Source organism: Cucurbita pepo, chromosome 16 (genome assembly GCF_057944985.1).
Source record: "Cucurbita pepo subsp. pepo isolate OVF chromosome 16, ASM5794498v1, whole genome shotgun sequence".
NCBI classification, from domain to species: domain Eukaryota; kingdom Viridiplantae; phylum Streptophyta; class Magnoliopsida; order Cucurbitales; family Cucurbitaceae; genus Cucurbita; species Cucurbita pepo.
The window spans coordinates 12,041,830-12,060,912 of NC_141813.1; the positions used below are offsets into that span (position 1 = coordinate 12,041,830).

The 19,083-nt window shown below is 34.2% G+C and overlaps 4 protein-coding genes across 7 annotated transcripts; 1 reads left to right on the top strand and 3 right to left on the bottom strand.

The window, feature by feature from the left end:
* Positions 1-862: 862 nt before the first annotated feature.
* Positions 863-6,008, bottom strand: LOC111776814 (uncharacterized). 4 transcript variants are annotated; one of them, XR_002812302.2, is made up of 7 exons: positions 5,352-6,008; positions 4,965-5,159; positions 4,606-4,845; positions 4,181-4,398; positions 3,398-3,649; positions 2,554-2,885; positions 863-2,146 (listed from the first exon to the last, which is right to left on the bottom strand). XR_002812302.2 is itself a non-coding variant. In XM_023656193.2 (6 exons), the coding sequence occupies exons 1-6, from the start codon at positions 5,698-5,700 to the stop codon at positions 2,625-2,627; spliced, it is 1,515 nt and encodes a 504-aa protein (XP_023511961.2). In that variant the 5' UTR covers positions 5,701-6,008; the 3' UTR covers positions 2,399-2,624. The 4 variants fall into 4 exon arrangements, 1 of the variants encoding a protein (XP_023511961.2); XR_002812301.2 differs by having other exon boundaries at positions 863-2,239; XR_015412161.1 differs by having other exon boundaries at positions 863-2,283.
* On the top strand, positions 1,349-2,283 carry LOC111776855 (3-hydroxyacyl-[acyl-carrier-protein] dehydratase, mitochondrial). The gene is made up of 3 exons (XM_023656250.2): positions 1,349-1,621; positions 1,726-1,841; positions 1,934-2,283. The coding sequence occupies exons 1-3, from the start codon at positions 1,349-1,351 to the stop codon at positions 2,034-2,036; spliced, it is 492 nt and encodes a 163-aa protein (XP_023512018.1). The 3' UTR covers positions 2,037-2,283.
* Positions 6,009-7,081: 1,073 nt separating the features above from the next.
* LOC111776808 (E3 ubiquitin-protein ligase RSL1) lies at positions 7,082-10,698 on the bottom strand. Its single transcript, XM_023656185.2, has 3 exons — positions 9,997-10,698; positions 8,420-9,192; positions 7,082-7,508 (listed from the first exon to the last, which is right to left on the bottom strand). The coding sequence occupies exons 1-3, from the start codon at positions 10,696-10,698 to the stop codon at positions 7,310-7,312; spliced, it is 1,674 nt and encodes a 557-aa protein (XP_023511953.2). The 3' UTR covers positions 7,082-7,309.
* A 6,030-nt stretch (positions 10,699-16,728) lies between these two features.
* LOC111776851 (LOB domain-containing protein 1) lies at positions 16,729-18,309 on the bottom strand. The gene is made up of 2 exons (XM_023656242.2): positions 17,961-18,309; positions 16,729-17,216 (listed from the first exon to the last, which is right to left on the bottom strand). Exons 1-2 carry the CDS (start codon positions 18,201-18,203, stop codon positions 16,869-16,871), a joined length of 591 nt encoding a protein of 196 aa, XP_023512010.2. The 5' UTR covers positions 18,204-18,309; the 3' UTR covers positions 16,729-16,868.
* Between the last annotated feature and the right edge of the window lie 774 nt (positions 18,310-19,083).

The following is a 19,083-nucleotide window of genomic DNA, read 5'->3' on the forward strand; positions in this document are numbered from 1 at the left end:
GAAGAATTTTGCTAGGTGGAAGATCTAGCATGTCCATTGAAGATCGCTCCAAGTCACTTGGGAACAGGAAAATTGTCAAGCACTCGGCAAGCAAATATGGGCCTTTGAAGAAGGGTAATAAGTCATACACTCTTGTTCATCTTTGTATGAATGGGCTCTTGTCTGATTTGCATGGATGAAGACATTCGTGTTTGCACTCGGGTGAGTCCGTGGTCTTCGGCACTTTGGTGAGTCCTGGTGAGTCCGTGGTCTTCGACACTCGGGTGAGTCCGTGGTCTTCGACACTCGGGTGAGTCCGTGGTCTTCGACACTCGGGTGAGTCCGTGGTCTTCGACACTCGGGTGAGTCCGTGGTCTTCGACACTCGGGTGAGTCCGTGGTCTTTGACACTCGGTTGAGTCCGGCACTCGGTTGAGTCCGGCACTCGGTTGAGTCCGGCACTCGGTTGAGTCCGTGGTCTTCGACACTCGGTTGAGTCCGTGGTCTTCAGCACTCGATAGTCAATGGTCTTCAACACTCGGAATAGGTGAAAATAAAATATTATTTAGAACAACGCCAATCCAATCCAAAAGTTTGGATTGGTTTGAAAAAAGCCAATCCAACCTAACCTATGAAGTGAAAAACATTTTCAAAAACATAAATCATAATTTATTAGCTACTAATCAAATAAGGTATAGATTTAATTGTAAATTAAAAAAAAAATTGGAATTCTTTTAATAGGTAAAAATTGAGACTAAATTTTTAATTTCATAGCTTCATAATTATTTTTTTTTTTTTTACAAAATAAAATTCTTCATTTTAATAAAAAAAATATATATTTCGAAAAAAAATTAAAGTTGGAAGTGTTATGAATATAACCTTCCAAAAAAAAAAAAAAAAAAAAAAAAAAAAAAAAAAAAAAAAAAAACCTCGAAAAGGATAAGATTAATTCAACAGAGTACAGTAAGTGCTCATTTGAAGGAAGTCTGCGACGAAACGACACATCTTTGGTTATCTTACTGAGAGTATTACAACTCAGCTTCCCTCCATCTTTGAGTGGACCCATTTATTCAATACAACTAAAGGGCTACACCATTTCTCATAATCGTTGTAATTACAGGTAATCTGCTTTCTTTTACTTTCCAAATTTGTTCATTTCTCCCTTTGTTCTTTGAATCCTCGCTTTGCCCACAAGGTGTTTGATGAAATGCCAAGCCCAAGTTTTAATGACTTCGTTGAGCATCCTGGTTGTATAACCAAACACTTCTGACATTCTTTTCTCTAGTGCTTTTAATGGCTGCCCTTTGTTCTCTTGTTACAGGCTTGTTTGTGGTAGACATTTGACTGATACTTATAGACCCTTTACAAGTATGCTAAGTAGGGGAGGTTTAGTCTCATCCTATATTTCTTCTTCTTTGAAATGCTTCTCTTCTTCAACTTCTAATGTGCTCAAAGTTGGAGATATCTTGAGCCATACCAGAATCTTCACCAGTGAAGATGTTTTGGAGTACTCCAAAGTGAGTCATGACTCAAATCCTCTGCATTTTGATTCGGCTTTAGCCCGACGTGCTGGATTCGACGATCGTCTTGTTCATGGGATGCTTGTTGCATCAATGTTCCCTCATGTCATTTCCTCTCATTTTGTAAGTCTAGATGGTCTGCATTTCTTACACACAGAACTTTATGGGGACTGAAAAATGGCACTTACGCTTGTTTGAGAGCTTTTAATGTATGTGGATGATTGTAGCCAGGAGCCATCTATGTGTCACAAAGCTTGAATTTTAAGTTACCAGTCTACGTCGGAGAGACGATCATGGTTCGGGTTGAAGCAATCGACTTGAGAGAAATTAAGAAGAGATACCTGTAATAAGCTTGTTCTTGGCAAATCTCTACCTTCTCATTTGAATTTCAAGTTATCATTTCATTGAGTTGGGTACTTGCTGAATGTGTTTCAGGGCGAAATTCCAAACGAAATGCTTGAGGAATGGCGACGAGCTTGTTCTGGATGGTGAGGCAAGAGCCATCTTACCTTCTGGTTTTTGTTCCACAGATGGTTAGACGATGATCGTCTATGTCTCGACCGCTTCCTTGTACTTGGATCGAAGGGCTAGATGTGGTTGAAGGAGCAGAGTTTTCCATTTGAATTCATTCAATTTCTTCCTTGCTCTCTGTGGATAAAGGATGTCAAGCCTGGGAATAGGTCTGACCTCTATTTGCTTTTACTTCATCTCTTATTGATAGGTTATGAACAATATCTGGACCTGTTTCTTTCAATAAATTTGCCATGAGCCTTTTGATCTTGAAACTGATCCATCAATAGAGACTAACAAAATGAACAAATTTTCTTTCGTAATGAATTGAATTTTTATTGAACTCTCGTGTTCAATGAGACATCCAAGCAGTGTAAAAGTGTTAACGAATTTAAGAATCAGAAGATTCTGATTCGGTAATATTTCTATTGCAAGGAACAACTTGCCCCTTTGACAGCATCTTCACTAGACCCCTAACTACACTTAAACCTCATAATTTTCCAAAAAATGAAAAGGAAATAGAGAACTTTCTTTCTCCTGCGTACCTGGTAGAGGAGCAACGGAGCCGTTGTGTGGTATATACATCATCTGTAGTGAATTACAACATAGCTATCTCTTAGTCTGTGGCAGAATCACCGACGGTTTGAACGTCGAGATCTTCTGTGTCGCAATCGGAGGAAGTCTGATCTACAGAACAGTTGTTCAGTTGGCCTTGTGGGGTTCCAAAGAGGGTAGTGAATATCTGTCTGTGGCATTCGTCACAGAAGTAGATGTAGGTAAAATGGCCTTCATATGGGAGCTTATGGACTGCAGCTCCGGGTAGGATCCGATGAACGTAATCGGTCATTGATGGTGGAACCACCATATCATCCATCCCCTGTTTGAATGAAAATATGAGATCAAAAGGGAGAGGCAAACCAAACTACAATTCACAGCTCCAATTAGGATTTGAAAAACAATTGGTCAGATGTCATTCATCAGCCAGTTCAAGTGATCAATAGCCACTTTAATAATATGGCAATGGGCATCGATACCATCTTAATACAAAGATGAGTAGACGAGATGGAATTAGAAAACTGCTACGGTTTCTAATAGGGTTCGTTATTTTTCGTCTTTCCTCCTTAGTTTGCGAGAGATTACCTTTTGATTTACCAGAAGCAGACAAAGAATTAGTAGCGGGTTATCAAACCGAGTATCCGAGTATCTGAGTATCAAATTTGGTTGATTTTATCTTCCTTCCTATCCAGATCTATTAGTTTCTTCTTCGTTATTTGTAATCAATACTGTCATGGTGCCATTGGTTAATTTTATCGTCCTTCCTATCTAAATCTATTGGTTTCTTTTAAATTTTTAATCAAACCTGATGAACATCGGTAATCAAAATCTAACCTGCCATATATGAATTGGACCAAGGAAGCCAGTAAAGTCGTCTTGGACATCACCTAGCAAAGACTTCAGCCAATGAATCACAGATTTTACTACACGTTTCTGTAATCTGAGATCGTGAAGCCTGAAACCCCAATCTGATACCAGTAGTGTAGCTTCCTCCACAAACGGTTTTGTATTACCTTGCCTGATTGATTCTTCTACGTCCCTTTGCCAGAACTCTTCGTGGATAGGATCCTCTACTAAAGCTCTATCCTGAAAAAAAGTGATGATTAGATTCTCGGTGGATAAAGTTTCTGTGCAATCTCAAGAAAATAGTGTTAGGAACCACGGATCTCTACAATGGTATGATATTGTCGCTTTGAGCATAAACTCTTGTGGCTTTGCTTTGAGCTTCCCTAAAAGACCTCATACCAATGGAGATGTATTTCTTACTTATAAACCCAGATCATTCCCTAAATTAGCCAATATGAAACTCCCTCCCAACAATTCTCGACAAAGTATACCAGTTCACAAAATCTAAAGGCTTGGACCAAGCACTATGATGTTTTGCGCAAAGACTTGACATTAGATGTCTAGGACTAAAACATTACACATGAAAACATAACAAAACATGGAATTGGACATCAGCATATAATAGGCGTTCAATCAAGACTTGAGAAACATGAACACGTTCTTAGCATATCAATATCATAGATGTTTAATCATCAATAATACGGAAAAGCATTTTTCAATAGAAGGAACGCGATTATGAACCAACTGTGATTGTAGATGATGAGGTCTCACCCTTTTTCCTAGTGATAATGCCAACCATTTATCAATCTGATCATGCTTCCCAGACAGGAAGCTATTGCGGTAAGACAGAGGAAGAACAGGAGGAAATCTTCGAGCTAAGAAGTACATAAATTTCCGCTTTCTACTCCATTTCTTCCATGTTGCACGTCTTTCCTCCTTGGTCATACTTGGATCATAGGGATTAACCATTGGAGCAAACATAGCAGCACCTGCAGCACGATGTCAATTAAATCAGAGATTCTACAACCAACATATCGTCATTGCAACTCTGAAAATGTATTCAATTCAAAAATGGTTTACAGAATTTAAGCTAGGGGTTCATACAAGTCGTTGCTTGTTTCATTAGTTTTACATTCTGAATTGAGTTTTGAGTTTGAGCATTCAACTGAAGAAAAATGGCATTGCCTTATTCATACCTGCAAGTTTATCAGGAATATACCTCAGAGCTGCCCAAGCATGCATGCTCCCTGTGGAATACCCTATTACCCAAAATCTGTCGTTGACACCTACAGCATTTGCTAAAAATGACATGTCCATTGCTGATGATTCAAGGTTTCTTTGAGGATGAGGATCGCTCTCTCCAAAGCCCGGGAGATCATATGTCAACAAGCGAATGCCAAACTCTTCCAACAGTGAAGTCTTAAGCCCAGGCATTCCTTAGGATAAGAACAGTATGAAAATAAGTTCAAATTAACAAACAGAAAAGATTGCACAAAGATATACAGGAATAATTTAGCATAAATTTTCTCGAAATTTCAAGCGCCTCCTACACAACCTGCAAGCCGAGAAGAGAGGAAGGAATGAGGACCGATTATTGAAAATCTAGCTCTGTCCGCAGAAACACCTTGCTCCTTATATGCCAAGAATCTACCGTCGGGGAGCATTACTCGCCTAGCGCTCGGAGGATGTATGTAAACTTTCTTAATCGATGAGATGGGAAGATCATCGCGTTGAACACTTAGAGTTAAAACTGCAGAAAAACAAACCAGTAATTGAAGAGACTTTTCAGAGGAAATTCTTCAGCAAACAAGAAAGAAACCATTAAAAACGCGATTGAGATGAAATTCTTCAGTCAGCTCGAAGCGCGAAAACGAGGTAAAATTCGAAAAACACGAAGTTCAAAATTTCACAGATACAGCACTAGCGAGCTCCAGAATTTCACCTGCCAGAACAACAACCGAAACGGACAGTATGACCATCCAGGCATGAAATGGATCCTTATCCTCAGGCAAGTAGTCATTGATGAACCGCAATTTACCACAAACCTTCTCACAAGGCCCTCTCACTTTCTTCTCAATGTACGATCCCTTCCCAAACGTCTTCACAATATACGATTCATTATCTCCAAAACTCTGCAACACTATATCCCTACATCCCTTCCCGAACTCCATAGCCATCTCCCCAGCCGCCTTGACGAACTCCATAGCTTGATCTCCAAAATTCTCCGGTTCACCGCCACTACCTCCCGCTCCATAGCGAGCAGCATAAGACGGCGGCACCGCGGAACTCATACCGTCCACAGATCCAAATCACGGCACAGTACGACCGTGTCGCCGGACGACGTGGAAAAACGAATCAAAAGCTGGCATAAAATTCAGTGTCGTGGCAGTGAAATGAAAATCAAATAAAGAAACATAAACCGAAACAGAAACGAAGTGAGAGCGAAAAGGCTTGAATGAGACGCAAAGTAAAAAGGAGAGAGAAGAATCTAGGGTTCGTAGCCGAAATGTTGACGAAGAAAGGGAAGTGAAAAGGCAATGGTGGTGGTGGTGCTGGTGTTGGTGCTGGTGCTGGTGCTGGTGAGTGGGGACGACGACGAAGACGAATTCAATTATTTATTTATTTATTATTTATTATTACTTTATTTAAAAATAAGAGAGAGAGAGTGGTTTTGGGATTTTAATATATGACGGCTCTACCCCTGCCCGGCCCCTTCCCCAATCTCAACCGTTTCGGTGGCCATTATTATTTATTTATTATTTTCCTCTTTTCTCATTATCCATCATCGTCTGACGTGTTATTTCTTCCTTTTTTTTTACCTTTATAAATATATTTTTAATAATTCAATTCATGTTATAATTTTTTATGACGTCATAAACTACTCAGAATTAAGTAATTAATAATAAAAAAATTATTTATAAATAGTCGAGAAGTTGAATTTTTACCTGGAAATTTGAATATTATATTTTAGGAAAATGGAGATGCGGTATCAAATTTAACCGTTTTTTTTTTAATTTTTAAATACAAAATTTATGAACCGTAAAGTAAACGCTAGTGTGACAGTGTCTGTCGTGCATTTCAATTTCAGCCAACCATTTTAAATGAAATTAAATAAGGAGTAATTGAGAAATAAATTTTAATATATATAATTATAAATAAAAGATTAGAATATCATTATATATGATTATATATGGATTAGGATGAGTCATTAAACGATTAAACTGGAGATTAATATGACAGCCAATCCTCTTCTGCGCTGGAACTTGGAAGGAACTATATATATATATTTTATCATTATCATTAAAGATTAAAGAAACTATGTGCTGACTAATAATGAGGTGTTACAATCAACTTTGACTTTTTCAAACATTATAATATAAATCATTAAAAAGGTTTTGATATCATTGGATCATAATATGAATATATTATTTAACGTAGAAAAATAATAGTGTACCTAAAATTTTAGATTAGTCTGGTTAGCTACAAAAATGAATTGAATAACGTTCACAAACTAACCCAGCCCAATCCAACCATGAACTAATCCAGCTCAATCCAACCATTTATTTTTAGGTTGAGTTGGGTCGGGTCCTAAGTTGTTTTTTAATTACATACTTATCAACCATACATGTTAAATAACAGATGACGCAGACGCTAGGGGAGACAATCTTGGGCTGTAGAACTAGAATGAGCAAACTTCATTGACTAAAACCTGCTTCAAAAGGGGAGATCCAAAAGGAGAAGTTCAAACACAAAAGTTACATCTGAACATTTGAATCATTTCTAAGTTCAAATATGTTAAAACTATGAACAGGAAATTTACACGCAAAACATCAAATCCCAAGTTGGATTATTTGAGTGATATTGAAGAGTGAGCTAGAAGGAAGATGGTTTTGTTCTTTATCAGATGTAGTAAAACTCATCATCTGAATCATAAAGCTCGTCTTCTTCATCTTCTTCGTCGTAGAATCGACCGTCATGATTGAATTCTCTATTATCATCGTTGTACAGAATATGATTTTCAGCCCAAAGCGGACAAGAACATGTCGCCTTTTTATCTTTCCATTCTCCTCCACATTTATAGCAAAATTCATGACCACATCTGCAACAAAAAGATGAGAAAAAGTTTATTTTGAGGTAGAGTCAAAGCTAGATGCAAAGGATAAATGAGTGCATACTACATTTGGTTTAGAAAACTTGCAGGTACAAAGTTTAAATTACTCACAAATAGGATATTCTAGACATTTATGGTGTACATGCAGAAAGCAAATATGATATTTCGACCCAGACACTAGGCGATGTGCCAGCAATGACGTTGGGACCCTAAGGGGGTGGATTGTGAAATCTCACATCGGTTGGAGAGGGGAATGAGGCATTTCTTACAAGTGTTTGGAAACCTCTCCCTAGCAGACACGTTTTAAAAACCTTGAGAGGAAGCCCAAGAGGGAGAGCCCAAAGAGAACAATATATGCTAGCGGTGAACTTGGACTGTTACAAATGGTATCAAAGCCAGAAACCGGGTGGTGTGCCAGTGAGGATGTTGGGCTCCTAAGGGGGGTGGATGGTGAGATCCCACATCGGTTAGAGAGGGGAATGAAGCATTCCTTATAAGGGTGTGGAAACCTATCCCTAGTAAACGCGTTTTAAAACCTTGAAAGGAAAGCCTAAAAATAGATAATATCTGCTAGCAGTGGGCTTGGGCTGTTTCAGTTCCACCATCGATAAACCTAATGTATACGAAATCAAACAAATAAAGCTTGTTTCATTCCATTTTTGATGTATATTACTATTTTGACTCCTGCCCTTCAATCAAATTCAACATGTTATGCAGAAAAGTGTAAAGACTGTCAGAATTACATGCCAAACAAGAATTTAAAGTCAGATGGAAACACCTGAGTTTGGACCAGGCCAAGAGTAATTATAATGGAAGATTCTAAAATCCACAATAACGTGTAAATTCAGGTTAAAGAGAGAGTTATTAACAGAGTTATGTTTCAATAGAAATAAGGTTACCTGCAAGTCATGTGATAGCAACCTTCAGCAAGTTCAATCATGTGATTACACTTCACACATTGGCGCCACAGACATGTTGAAGCCAGGGACTTCAATTTCACATCATCAGTGGGAAGATTATTTGACCTTTTGTAGTCATTGCAGGAAACACGATTATGCCAAGGAACCTTGCAGTTGATACAGAAAAGACCATGACACTTCATGCATTTCCGCATTCCAGATTGGTTGGCACCACTAAAGATGTCTCTAGTGTATTCCAAGACCTCGACTTTTGTCATTAGAGCCGAACATCTTGGATATGGACAATAAACTTTCTCAGAAACGGGTATGGAAGCTTCTTTAATACGTTGGCGCATCGTAGCCATATCTTTAGGTGTCAAGAATTTTGCACAGCTATCGACATTAAGGTCAAACTTACACCCATCATGCGGACACTTAGGCACCAATCCTTGAAGTAATTTCACTTCCACATGTTGTTTCATACAAGAAGAGCAGTACCGATGCGAGCACCCATCGACTGCAAACATCCTATTAAAATCACACTCCTCCAAACAAATAACACAAGTCTCATGGAGCTTCTTCTTTGGGGCAGGATCAACAGGTCGTGTGATCTGAGGAACTATTGCCTCTCGCGCTAGTTTGAACGCAAATTTGATATCATGCCTAGCCACAAGCCTGGGATAGCAAGAGTCAAAATGTGCTTGTTGCAGATGAGTTACCCGATCAAGTAGAGCGACAATCTTGCGCTGCTTCGGTGGCCATTTGCCACTAACCTGTTCACGGCTTAAATAATAAGATTGTTTGTTGTAGTTCTAGAAATAAATTGCAAATCGAAAACTTAACCTGAGAACAACCATTTCAAACAAAAACGTAGAAGCTTAGGAACACATCCAAATAACCTTTTTCGGAAAATTGCTTTTGTTAAAAGCAGACCTTAAACCATTATTTGGAAAGGATGACTACAAGCTACAGCCTTGAGGACCCATAACTAAAAATGGTAAGACGCCCCAATAATAATACTAGCCCAATATAGTCAAATAACTGCCATCTGCAACATCAACTGTTAGTATATCTTACCATTTTCAATATCACTTTAAAGCACATCCATCCTCTTCAAGGTTTGTCAAGCTCAATATGATATTTCTTTCTATCAACTTGATGCTCGACATGAAAATCGTCACCATTTTTTTATCAAAGTTGCTTGAAAATTATGGGGTCTATCCTTAAAGTTTGGAACTAAACAAGGAACCTTCACAGTGCATCATTTTGCAATTCCATCCACTCGTGTAAAAATAGAAACAGATCTAGTTCCTCAAGTGGCCTAAGAATAGATTTAAAATGGGTTTTAACCAACATTGCCAATACAAGTTTTACAGTCATCTTCAGCATTGAAGTCCTACATCCTAAGTAGGTGCTCAAGAAACCAGATAATTATTGAAGACAGCTAAAGTTTTATAATACAGAATGATCTTGGGAGCACTTCAAAGTTAAAACATCATGAGGTTGTGGATAAACAAGTAATTGCAAGAAATTTGTTCAAGATTAAAACAACAAACAAGAGCACAGAGAAGGCTTACAAATTGATAAAGAGGGTAGTAGTCGCAGTAAAAACAAAGGCGCTTCAATTTCAAATCCATAGCTGCGTCCAGTCCTGTGATCAAAGCCTTAAACTCAGCCACTATTTTACTCCTTTCATTCCCTACAAGGTGTTTTTTCACCTCGAACACTAATTCGTCCTCCGGGTTGCAAATAGCAACACCGATTCCAGCTACCAAACGTCTCTCAATTCCAATCCCTTCCTCACTCACCAAACCCTTGAAATAGAGCTTAAAAACGCCCTGATTCTCAACGCCCTTCGAGCATCCCTCGCCGAAGAAGTGATTCTGAGAAGTATCACCCCACTCGTCACAGTCATCATCGGAAATGTTTAGAATCTCCCTCGCGAAACCGTGATTACGAACCCGACGATCAACTTCCCCGACAGTCCTGCGCATCTCAAATTCCGATTGCAACCAATCTTGGAATATCTGATCGTCATTCTCGATGTCCCTGGAGTGGATTGAGGCGGTTCTAGAGATATCATCACGTTCGAATTCTTGAAATCCCGGCCGAGGAATTGAGGCGGAGGAGGAGGATGAAGCGAGTGATGCGGCGAGAGCTTCTTCGAGTTGGAGGTTGTAGGCAAGGTCGAGGTCCGATTCGAATCCTAAGGCGTCCATGGGGTCCGATTCGAATCCTAAGGCGTCCATGGGGTCCGATTCGAATCCTAAGGCGTCCATGGAATCACGAAGCTGCTCGGAAACTATGGCGTTTAACTCTTAGCCGTCGGAATTTGGAGAGGGTTTAGTGTGAGAGACGAATTGTTGATTTGGCTTTTTAAAGCTGACGTGACTTGCTTACGTGTAAATTTTATATCAAAATTTTATTAGGCTAAAATTTAAAATAGATCAAATTTATTTTAAATATTTAGTTTCATAATTTTTATTAAAAATTTTAATAAATTCAATCATATATACGAGATATTTTTAAAATTTTAAATATTAAAAATAAAATTTATTTATTTCAAAAAATAATTTTTATTATTAGTATATAACATCTTAATAAATTCAATCATATATAATATATACGAAATAATTTCTAAAAATTTAGATATTAAAAATAAAATTTATTTTAAATATTTAGTTTCAAAAAATATTTTTTATTAATAATATATAACCTCTTAATACATTCAATCATATAAATTATATACAAGATAATTTTTAAAAATTTAAATGTTAAAATAAAATTTATTTTAAATATTTAGTTTCAAAAAATAATTTTTATTATTAGTAAATAACATCTTAATAAATTCAATGATATATAATATATACAAAATAATTTCTAAAAGTTTAAATATTAAAAATAAAATTTATTTTAAATATTTAGTTTCAAAAAATATTTTTTATTAAAACATCTTAATAAATTCAGTCATATATAATATATACGAGATAATTTCTAACATTTAAATATTAAAAATAAAATTTATTTAAATATTTAATTTTAAAAAATAATTTTTATTAAGAGTATATAACATCTTAATAAATTAAATTATATATAATATATACGAGATAAGTTCTAAAAATTTAAATATTAAAAATAAAATTTATTTTAAATATTTAGTTTTAAAAAATAATTTTTATTAGAAGTATATAACATCTTAATAAATTCAATCATATATAATATATATGAGATAATTTCTAAATATTTAAATATTAAAAATAAAATTTATTTTAAATATTTAGTTTCAAAAAATCATTTTTATTAAATGTATATAATATCTTAATAAATTCAATCATATACGAGATAATTTCTAAAAAATTAAATATTAAAAATAAATTTTGTTTTTAATATTTAGTTTCAAAAAATATTTTTTATTAATAGTATATAACATTTTAATAAATTCAATTATATATAATATATACGAGATAATTTTAAAAAAATTAAATATTAAAAATAAAATTTATTTTTAAATATTTAGTTTCCAAAAATAATTTTTTATTAAAAGTATATAACATCTTAATAAATTCAATCGTATATAATATATATGATACAATTCCTACAACTTTAAATATTAAAATATATATATATATATATATATATATATATATATATATATATATATATATATATATATAAAACGGCCCAAGCACTATATTTATGAGGCATCTACATGTAAAAGTTTTTACAATGGTTCTCATCTCCAACTAATGTGGGATATCACAGCCCACCCCTTCAGAGCCCAGTATCCTCGCTGGCACTCGTTCATTTCTCTAAGAGACATGAGACCACACCAAATCCATCTCCCTTCGGGGCCAGCGTCTTTGCAGTCACACTGTCTCGTGTCTTCTCCCTTCGAGGAACAACCTCGTCGCTGGTACATAGTCCAGTGTAGGCACTCGTTCATTTCTCTAAGAGATATGGGACCCCACCAAATTCATCTCCCTTTAGGGCCCAGCGTCCTTACAGGCACACCGCCTCGTGTCTTTTCCCTTCGGAGAACAACCTCCTTGCTGGCACATAGTCCGGTGTCTGACTCTAATACCATTTGTAATGGCCCAAGCACGCCACTACGCAAAAATATTGTCCTCTTTAGGATTTTCCTTTCGGGCTTCCCCTCAAGGCTTTATCACACGTCTATTAGGGAAAGATTTTCAAATCCATAAGGGTGTTTCGTTCTCCTCCCCAACCAAAGTTGAGATATCACATTATATTTATATTATATCTTCAGTTTTAGTTTTAGGCTGGAAATTTTTCGGATGGGCTTGGGCCTTAATCATGCTCAGGCCCAAATCCATCGAACTGGATACTCCCCTGTTTTTGGCCCAAATTTTTCATGCTAGTTAGCCCACATATTCATATTTTTAAATAATTAAAAATTACTCTAATCCCATTTAAACGTTTCTTTAATTGAAAATTAAACATTAAATTAATTTAAAATTTGACAAAAACTAATTTTATCAGATGGCACCTTAGTTAAAGTGAAAAGGAACAATTCAGTACGAAAATCTAATTTCTAGTAGACGCATTTTAAAATTGTGAGACTGACGGTGATGCATAACGAATTAAAGCGGACAATTTCTATTAGCGTGGGCTCTGAACCGTTATAAATGGTATCAGAATGGTGCGAGTCACTGGTCAGAGCTAGATCCTACTTATAATAGACGCCTCTAGTAAAATAAATAAATAAATATTGACCGTTGGATCTAAAAAGGGCTGTACTTTGAAATTGATGAGGAAAATTGGGTGTACTTTGAATTTGAAGTCCGCAGCCCCTTTTACTTTATTCCTTTGCAACCAAATGTCCGTAGTCTTATAGTACATAATAAAAGGTAAGCCAATTTTATATAAATAAATAAATTTGTAATTATTTATATCAATTTCCCTTTTAATATTCAAATTTAATATAATGTTTGATTTTATAAGCATTTTTAAATATAATAATAAAAATAAAATAATTACTATTCAAATAAATATAAATATGATGTAATATATCAATTCACATTTTTTTTAATATGAGTTTAGTCGTGATTTAACATGAACCCGATCTCAATCTTTGTGAAAGAATTGGTCCATGTGAAAAGTGTTCGCCAACTAAGCAAGGCAGCTCACCAACCAGCTCGTGTTACAAGCCCTCACTATGTACACGTGTTATTTTGTGCTAAATAATTCCTATTTTCTAAGTTTTTATAAGTTTAATTTTTTTTTAATTATTAGAAATTTGAACAGTAACTTTCGATTATTTTAAGTATTTTTTATTATTATATCTTTAAAATCTCTCTCATTTGGATGTAGTATCGGTTTATTCATGTACACCTATTTTACTCGGATGTCAGGTATTGTCACGTTCTCCCGAGCCAAAATTAAGGTCAAAATTATAGAATTTCATTTGAAAAATAACCCTCCATTTCATGTTACATTAAAATTGGAAAGAAAAAGAGTCAAATTTCAGAAATAGACAACATTTTTTTTACATAATTAAAAAAAATTACAAAATTTCATGTTTTTGTTTAAACATGTTAGATGGGAAAAGAAGGATGTGGACAAAGTAGAAGCCTTTGTTTGACTCAAAGTTTGACTTAGTTTATTCTAGATCTTTTGATGTTTTTTCCTTTTTTTAATTGTTTAATTATAAATTTATTTGTTTATTTTTAAATTTATATATATTTTTAATCCATCTAACTTTAAATAATTTAATTTTTTATTTATTTTGGGTCTAAATTTTTTAATTTTTTGAATTAAATAAAACGGAGGAACTAAATTTGTAATTTAATTTTTTTATCTCAATTAAAATAAATATTAAATTACAAATTTAGCCTCCCTCTAAGTAAACTTAGAGAATTGATAATGTTCACGTACTTTATGGATATCATGAGACGGGACTATATTCTCCAACAAATTTTAAAAATTGTCTATTTAATTCGATAAGTTTTAAAAATATTTACAAAATTAAAACTATATAATTCAATTTTAAGAATTTATTATAATGATAAAATTCACGCGGAAAAAACTTGAATTTACCTTCATTTGAAAATAATAATTCAGGTTAAAAGTTACTTTAAAGTTACTAGTAAGAAGAAGTCGGTAAATATTATAAAGGAAATTAAACTTTAGTAATTTATTAGTTTAATTTTAATTTTGGAAGCTAAATTACAATTTAGTCCTAGTGATTTGCAAATAATTACATATTAAAGAAATTAAATCATCAATTTTACTTGAGGGTAAATTAGTAAATTACTAGGAAGGATTTATAATTTTCTCCCTCTTCCTTTTTCATGTTTATAAAAAGGCTCAAAAGACTTGAGCTTTATGTCTTTTCCATATTTAATATTTAATTTTAAATTAATTAATAAATATTTTAACGAATTGAATTATATTTCTTTTTTTTTTTCTTCTTGTAATTAATTTTTTTAGTATGATATTATTTTTTAGTTATGATATAATAAGAAAATTTTGATTTTTGTTAATTGACTCGTGAAAAAATAATATAACAGTTATGTCGGTGATTGTTGAATTTCGAGGTGATCTTCGTCTTTCTTCTTAAATCTCCTTTCTGTCTCTCATTTTTTGTTTCTTCGAATCATGAATCTTACTGTTATTGTCTTCTTTTTTTTTTTTTTTTTGTCAATCATTGTCGCCTTGAAAGAACAAAGAACGAAAATCTTAGAATAAACCTGATGTAACTGAAGATTTCGAAGGTTAATATCACCATTTTCTCACAGTGGTGTAAGGTGAATTGTCGTTCTATACCTTCTAGTATGTTCACAAATCAAAACGCGATAGTTAAAAACTAAAGCTAGCAACAAGATTTTGTCAATGGACGATTGCTTTGACTACAATTTGAACATGGTAAGTCACCGTTAAGTGAGAAAATAAAATTTTCACGGAAAATATGCAAAAAAAGCTTTATGACGACATGGGTTGGAGAGGAACAAAAACAAGATCTCACATTGGTTGGAGAGGGAAACGAACATCTCCCTAGTAGACATAGTTTAAAGCTATGAAGTTGAAAGCGATATGTAACGGGTTAAAGCGAACAATATCTAGTAGCGATGAACTTAGGCTGTTACAACAAAAGTTGAACACATTAACATCACTGATCGATAAGCAATTTTACTAGTTGATAACGCAAATAAAAAGTGATAAAACTTTAGTTTAAAAAAAGTGGGTCGTAATTTTTGACGCGTTTAAAAGTTATTTTTAAAAAAATAGAAAAAGATGAAGTTACTCCTAAACCAATAAATTTGATAATAAATTTGATATTATGCTACATTATGATTAATGAAAGAGGATAAAGAAAGTAACTTTTTGAAAAAGATGGGGGACAAAAGGACAGTAATAATGAATATTTACAGAACCGTAACTTTTAAAGGAGAATTAACCAATCTTAACAAACAACATCCAAAAGACAAAATACAACATTATAGTTGGATTTGTCTGTGTCGGTCAATACCATCTTTTGACTTTCTTGAACAAAACAAACGCTCTTGACGATTTTCAACTTTTTTATTTTATTTTATTTTATTTTTATTTTTATTTCTGATCAGAATATTTAATTATTGAGGGGGAAAAAAAGTAGGTCACCAGAAAGCTAAAATGTAGTTTTGAATTGCAATTATAATTATTTTGGTGATATTTTTTAATGATATTTTTTTATTTAAAAAGCAATAATTTGTATGGATGGGGATGGAACCATTCATCTTTAAAATAGTTATTGACGACTTTAGATACTACACTACGTTCCGACCATAATTAAACGAAATGATAATTAAAATCATATTTGTAAAATTTTAAATTTTGATTAATCACCCATCTTAAACGTACAAAATTTGCTCTTAAACGCTATAAATTTGAAAACTATAAAATTAGCGCAAAAAAATTGAAATTTTGGGTTTGATTGTATCAATATAATTTAAGAACGAGAGCAATATAATAATACCCTTAAAAAGTTGCCCGTGTTCTTTACTAATTTTAAGAGTCGAATTATACGATCTTATGAGGTGGGTGATTAATAAAACTAAGCATTCGATAGTGTAATCGTATTTATTAATCATATTTATAAAGATTAATATAAGAATATATATATATATCTGTTTGGATAGTATTGATTGGTATACTTCGCTTTCACTTTGATTATGCCAAGACAGATGCATTGTTTTTTTTTTTTTTTCTTCTTTTTTGGCCTAAACAGAGAGATTATGGAAAAAGACGTGTCCCTAATGAAGCTTTGGTTTTCCTATTTTTTTTTGTCCATTTGAGTACTAAATTGATCATAACAAGAAAGAAAGTAAAATTCTGTTGTATTTTCCACGAAGTCTCTCCTACCCACAAGCACAAATTGGCTTGAATTTGGAGAAACTTCATTGGAACTTTTTATCAAACACCTTACATGCACAAAAAGAGGTAACATAGTTCATGTCCAGAGAGGTTCCCACAGTGGGTTTACATTGGTATCATCAAAGTAGCTTGGGCTGCTGATGCTCTGGAATAAGCCACTGTGAGAGTCGGCATTCAAATCATCAAAAGAAGACTGATGAGATTGAGCTAATTCCCTGCAAACGAAGGCCACGAGATTGGCTTGTTGGCATTGCATGTTGACGACTTCTGCTTGGGCCTTGGCTAGCTGTGCTTGAAGCTCATTGACTTGCTTTTGGAGTTGGCAAATGGCACCTGCTGATCCGTAAACAGGATCTCTGATCCTCGCACTCGCTTCATAAACCAAGCTGCTCACTGCATCTGCTCTTTGAGATTCAGGCAGTTCCTGTAGAATCAATGTCCCAAGAACATTTTCAGTTCATAACAAATTGGATACTTCAGAGAGCTCTTCTTGTATTGTAAACTGTAATGGACAATCTCTCTCTGTTTGAAGTTTTTTGTGCTAGATTTTCAAGAGGCAAAAGGAATGAAACAAACAGAACCAGAGGTATTGGTGTGAAACAATGGTTGGATTGGTTCAACTACTTTTCAAACTTCCACACTTGAAAAAGCTATATTATAAATTAGGTGAACATGTTAATCGAAATATAATCTAACGTTTAGCAGAGATCGAAATTGAGATGTTTAATCGGTCAAGTGGCTGAAAAGACACAAGGAAGAAAGTATTAGGATCAAACAAAACGTTAGAAAAGTCTCATAGGTATCCATTTTGCTTGCTCAATTAATTTACGGCTCTTCTAACGAAATCTCAAGAAAAGACAACTTTAGAAATTTCATTTTCCAAATCTCACTGCACAGTTTCTCCATGTGTACAACCTTTTGCCTTCTTTTTTGACAATCCTGTTAGAGTCTCCTTAAACGGCTTTTCACAGTCTGTTTCATATTAACATACAAATTAACGTGAAAAGGAAAAAAATGAAAGTAACAAGGTCCTAGTTCGTACATTTTCAGCCCTAATCCATTGATTTAATCTTCAAACTAAGCGATCGTAACAGTCAGAAATCATTCACAGTAAAAAGAAACAGAAATCACGAATTCACAAACTGTAAAAAGCGGATGAAAAAAAGACCTGCAAGAATTTGATGATATTGCTAGCGCCAAAAACACGATGAGCGATGGCGAACTTCGCCGGTTCAGTGGGAGGAAAATAGGGCGCCAATACACATCCCTCAGCACATCGCCGCCTCAAAATCTTGCAGGCCGCACATGGACTGAGAACGACAGGCGGCGGTGGTGCCGGAGAAGAAGAAGAGGAAGGAGATTGAGATGGAGGAGTTGATGAAAGAGTGATGATTGAATCACTGCCTTCCATTTCCAACGAATCGGAGCAAAGAAACGAAGAAGAAGAGATGATTTGGAGTTTCAGAGGGAAAAACAGAGATATAAATAGAGAAAAGAAACGAGAAGAGAGAAAAAGGCGATGAAATGAAGAAGTTTGAAAATTATGGTTAAATCTTTTGGATGGGGCTGCGTCATTAATTCTAATTAGTTAGGTTTGTAATTTATTTTATTTTATTTTATTTATTTATTATTTTACATTTTTGGGTTTTTGTAATTATGTGTGTGAAAACTATTTTGGTTTAGACAAGACCCCTTCTCTAGAAACGGTATTTTATCCATTTTAAAAAATAAAATAATTCCATTTTTAATAAAATAAAACTATGGAGCCACCGGAAACTTCCTCGGTCCTACCACATGGTCAAGTTTTAAGCTGTGGTTAGACCACATGGTCAAGATTTTTAAGCTGTGGTTAGACCACATGGTCAAGTTTTGAGCTGTGGTTAGACCACATGGTCAAGTTTTAAGCCGAACTTCTGACTTCTAGTTGAGAGTATATTAAAAATATTTAAATATTTCTAATTATTTAATTAAAATTTTAATATTCAACTGGTGTGTATATATATATATATATGATTTATAATTATAAAAAAATTATGACTAATTTTGAAATTAAGATTAATAGGTAATCATTATTAATGTTGATCTTAGTAATTAGTATGAAGGCTTAGTGGCATGGTTGAAAATTAAAGGGATTATTTTTTTCCTTATTTAATTCAGTAATCAAATGCCTGATTTTCCAATTATATGACTTTTGTGATTTGAGACACCCTTATCTCTTTATCTCTATTTCCAATTTTATTGGACTTAGAGTCATAAACTAACACCACAAATTCAAACTCAATTAATAACAT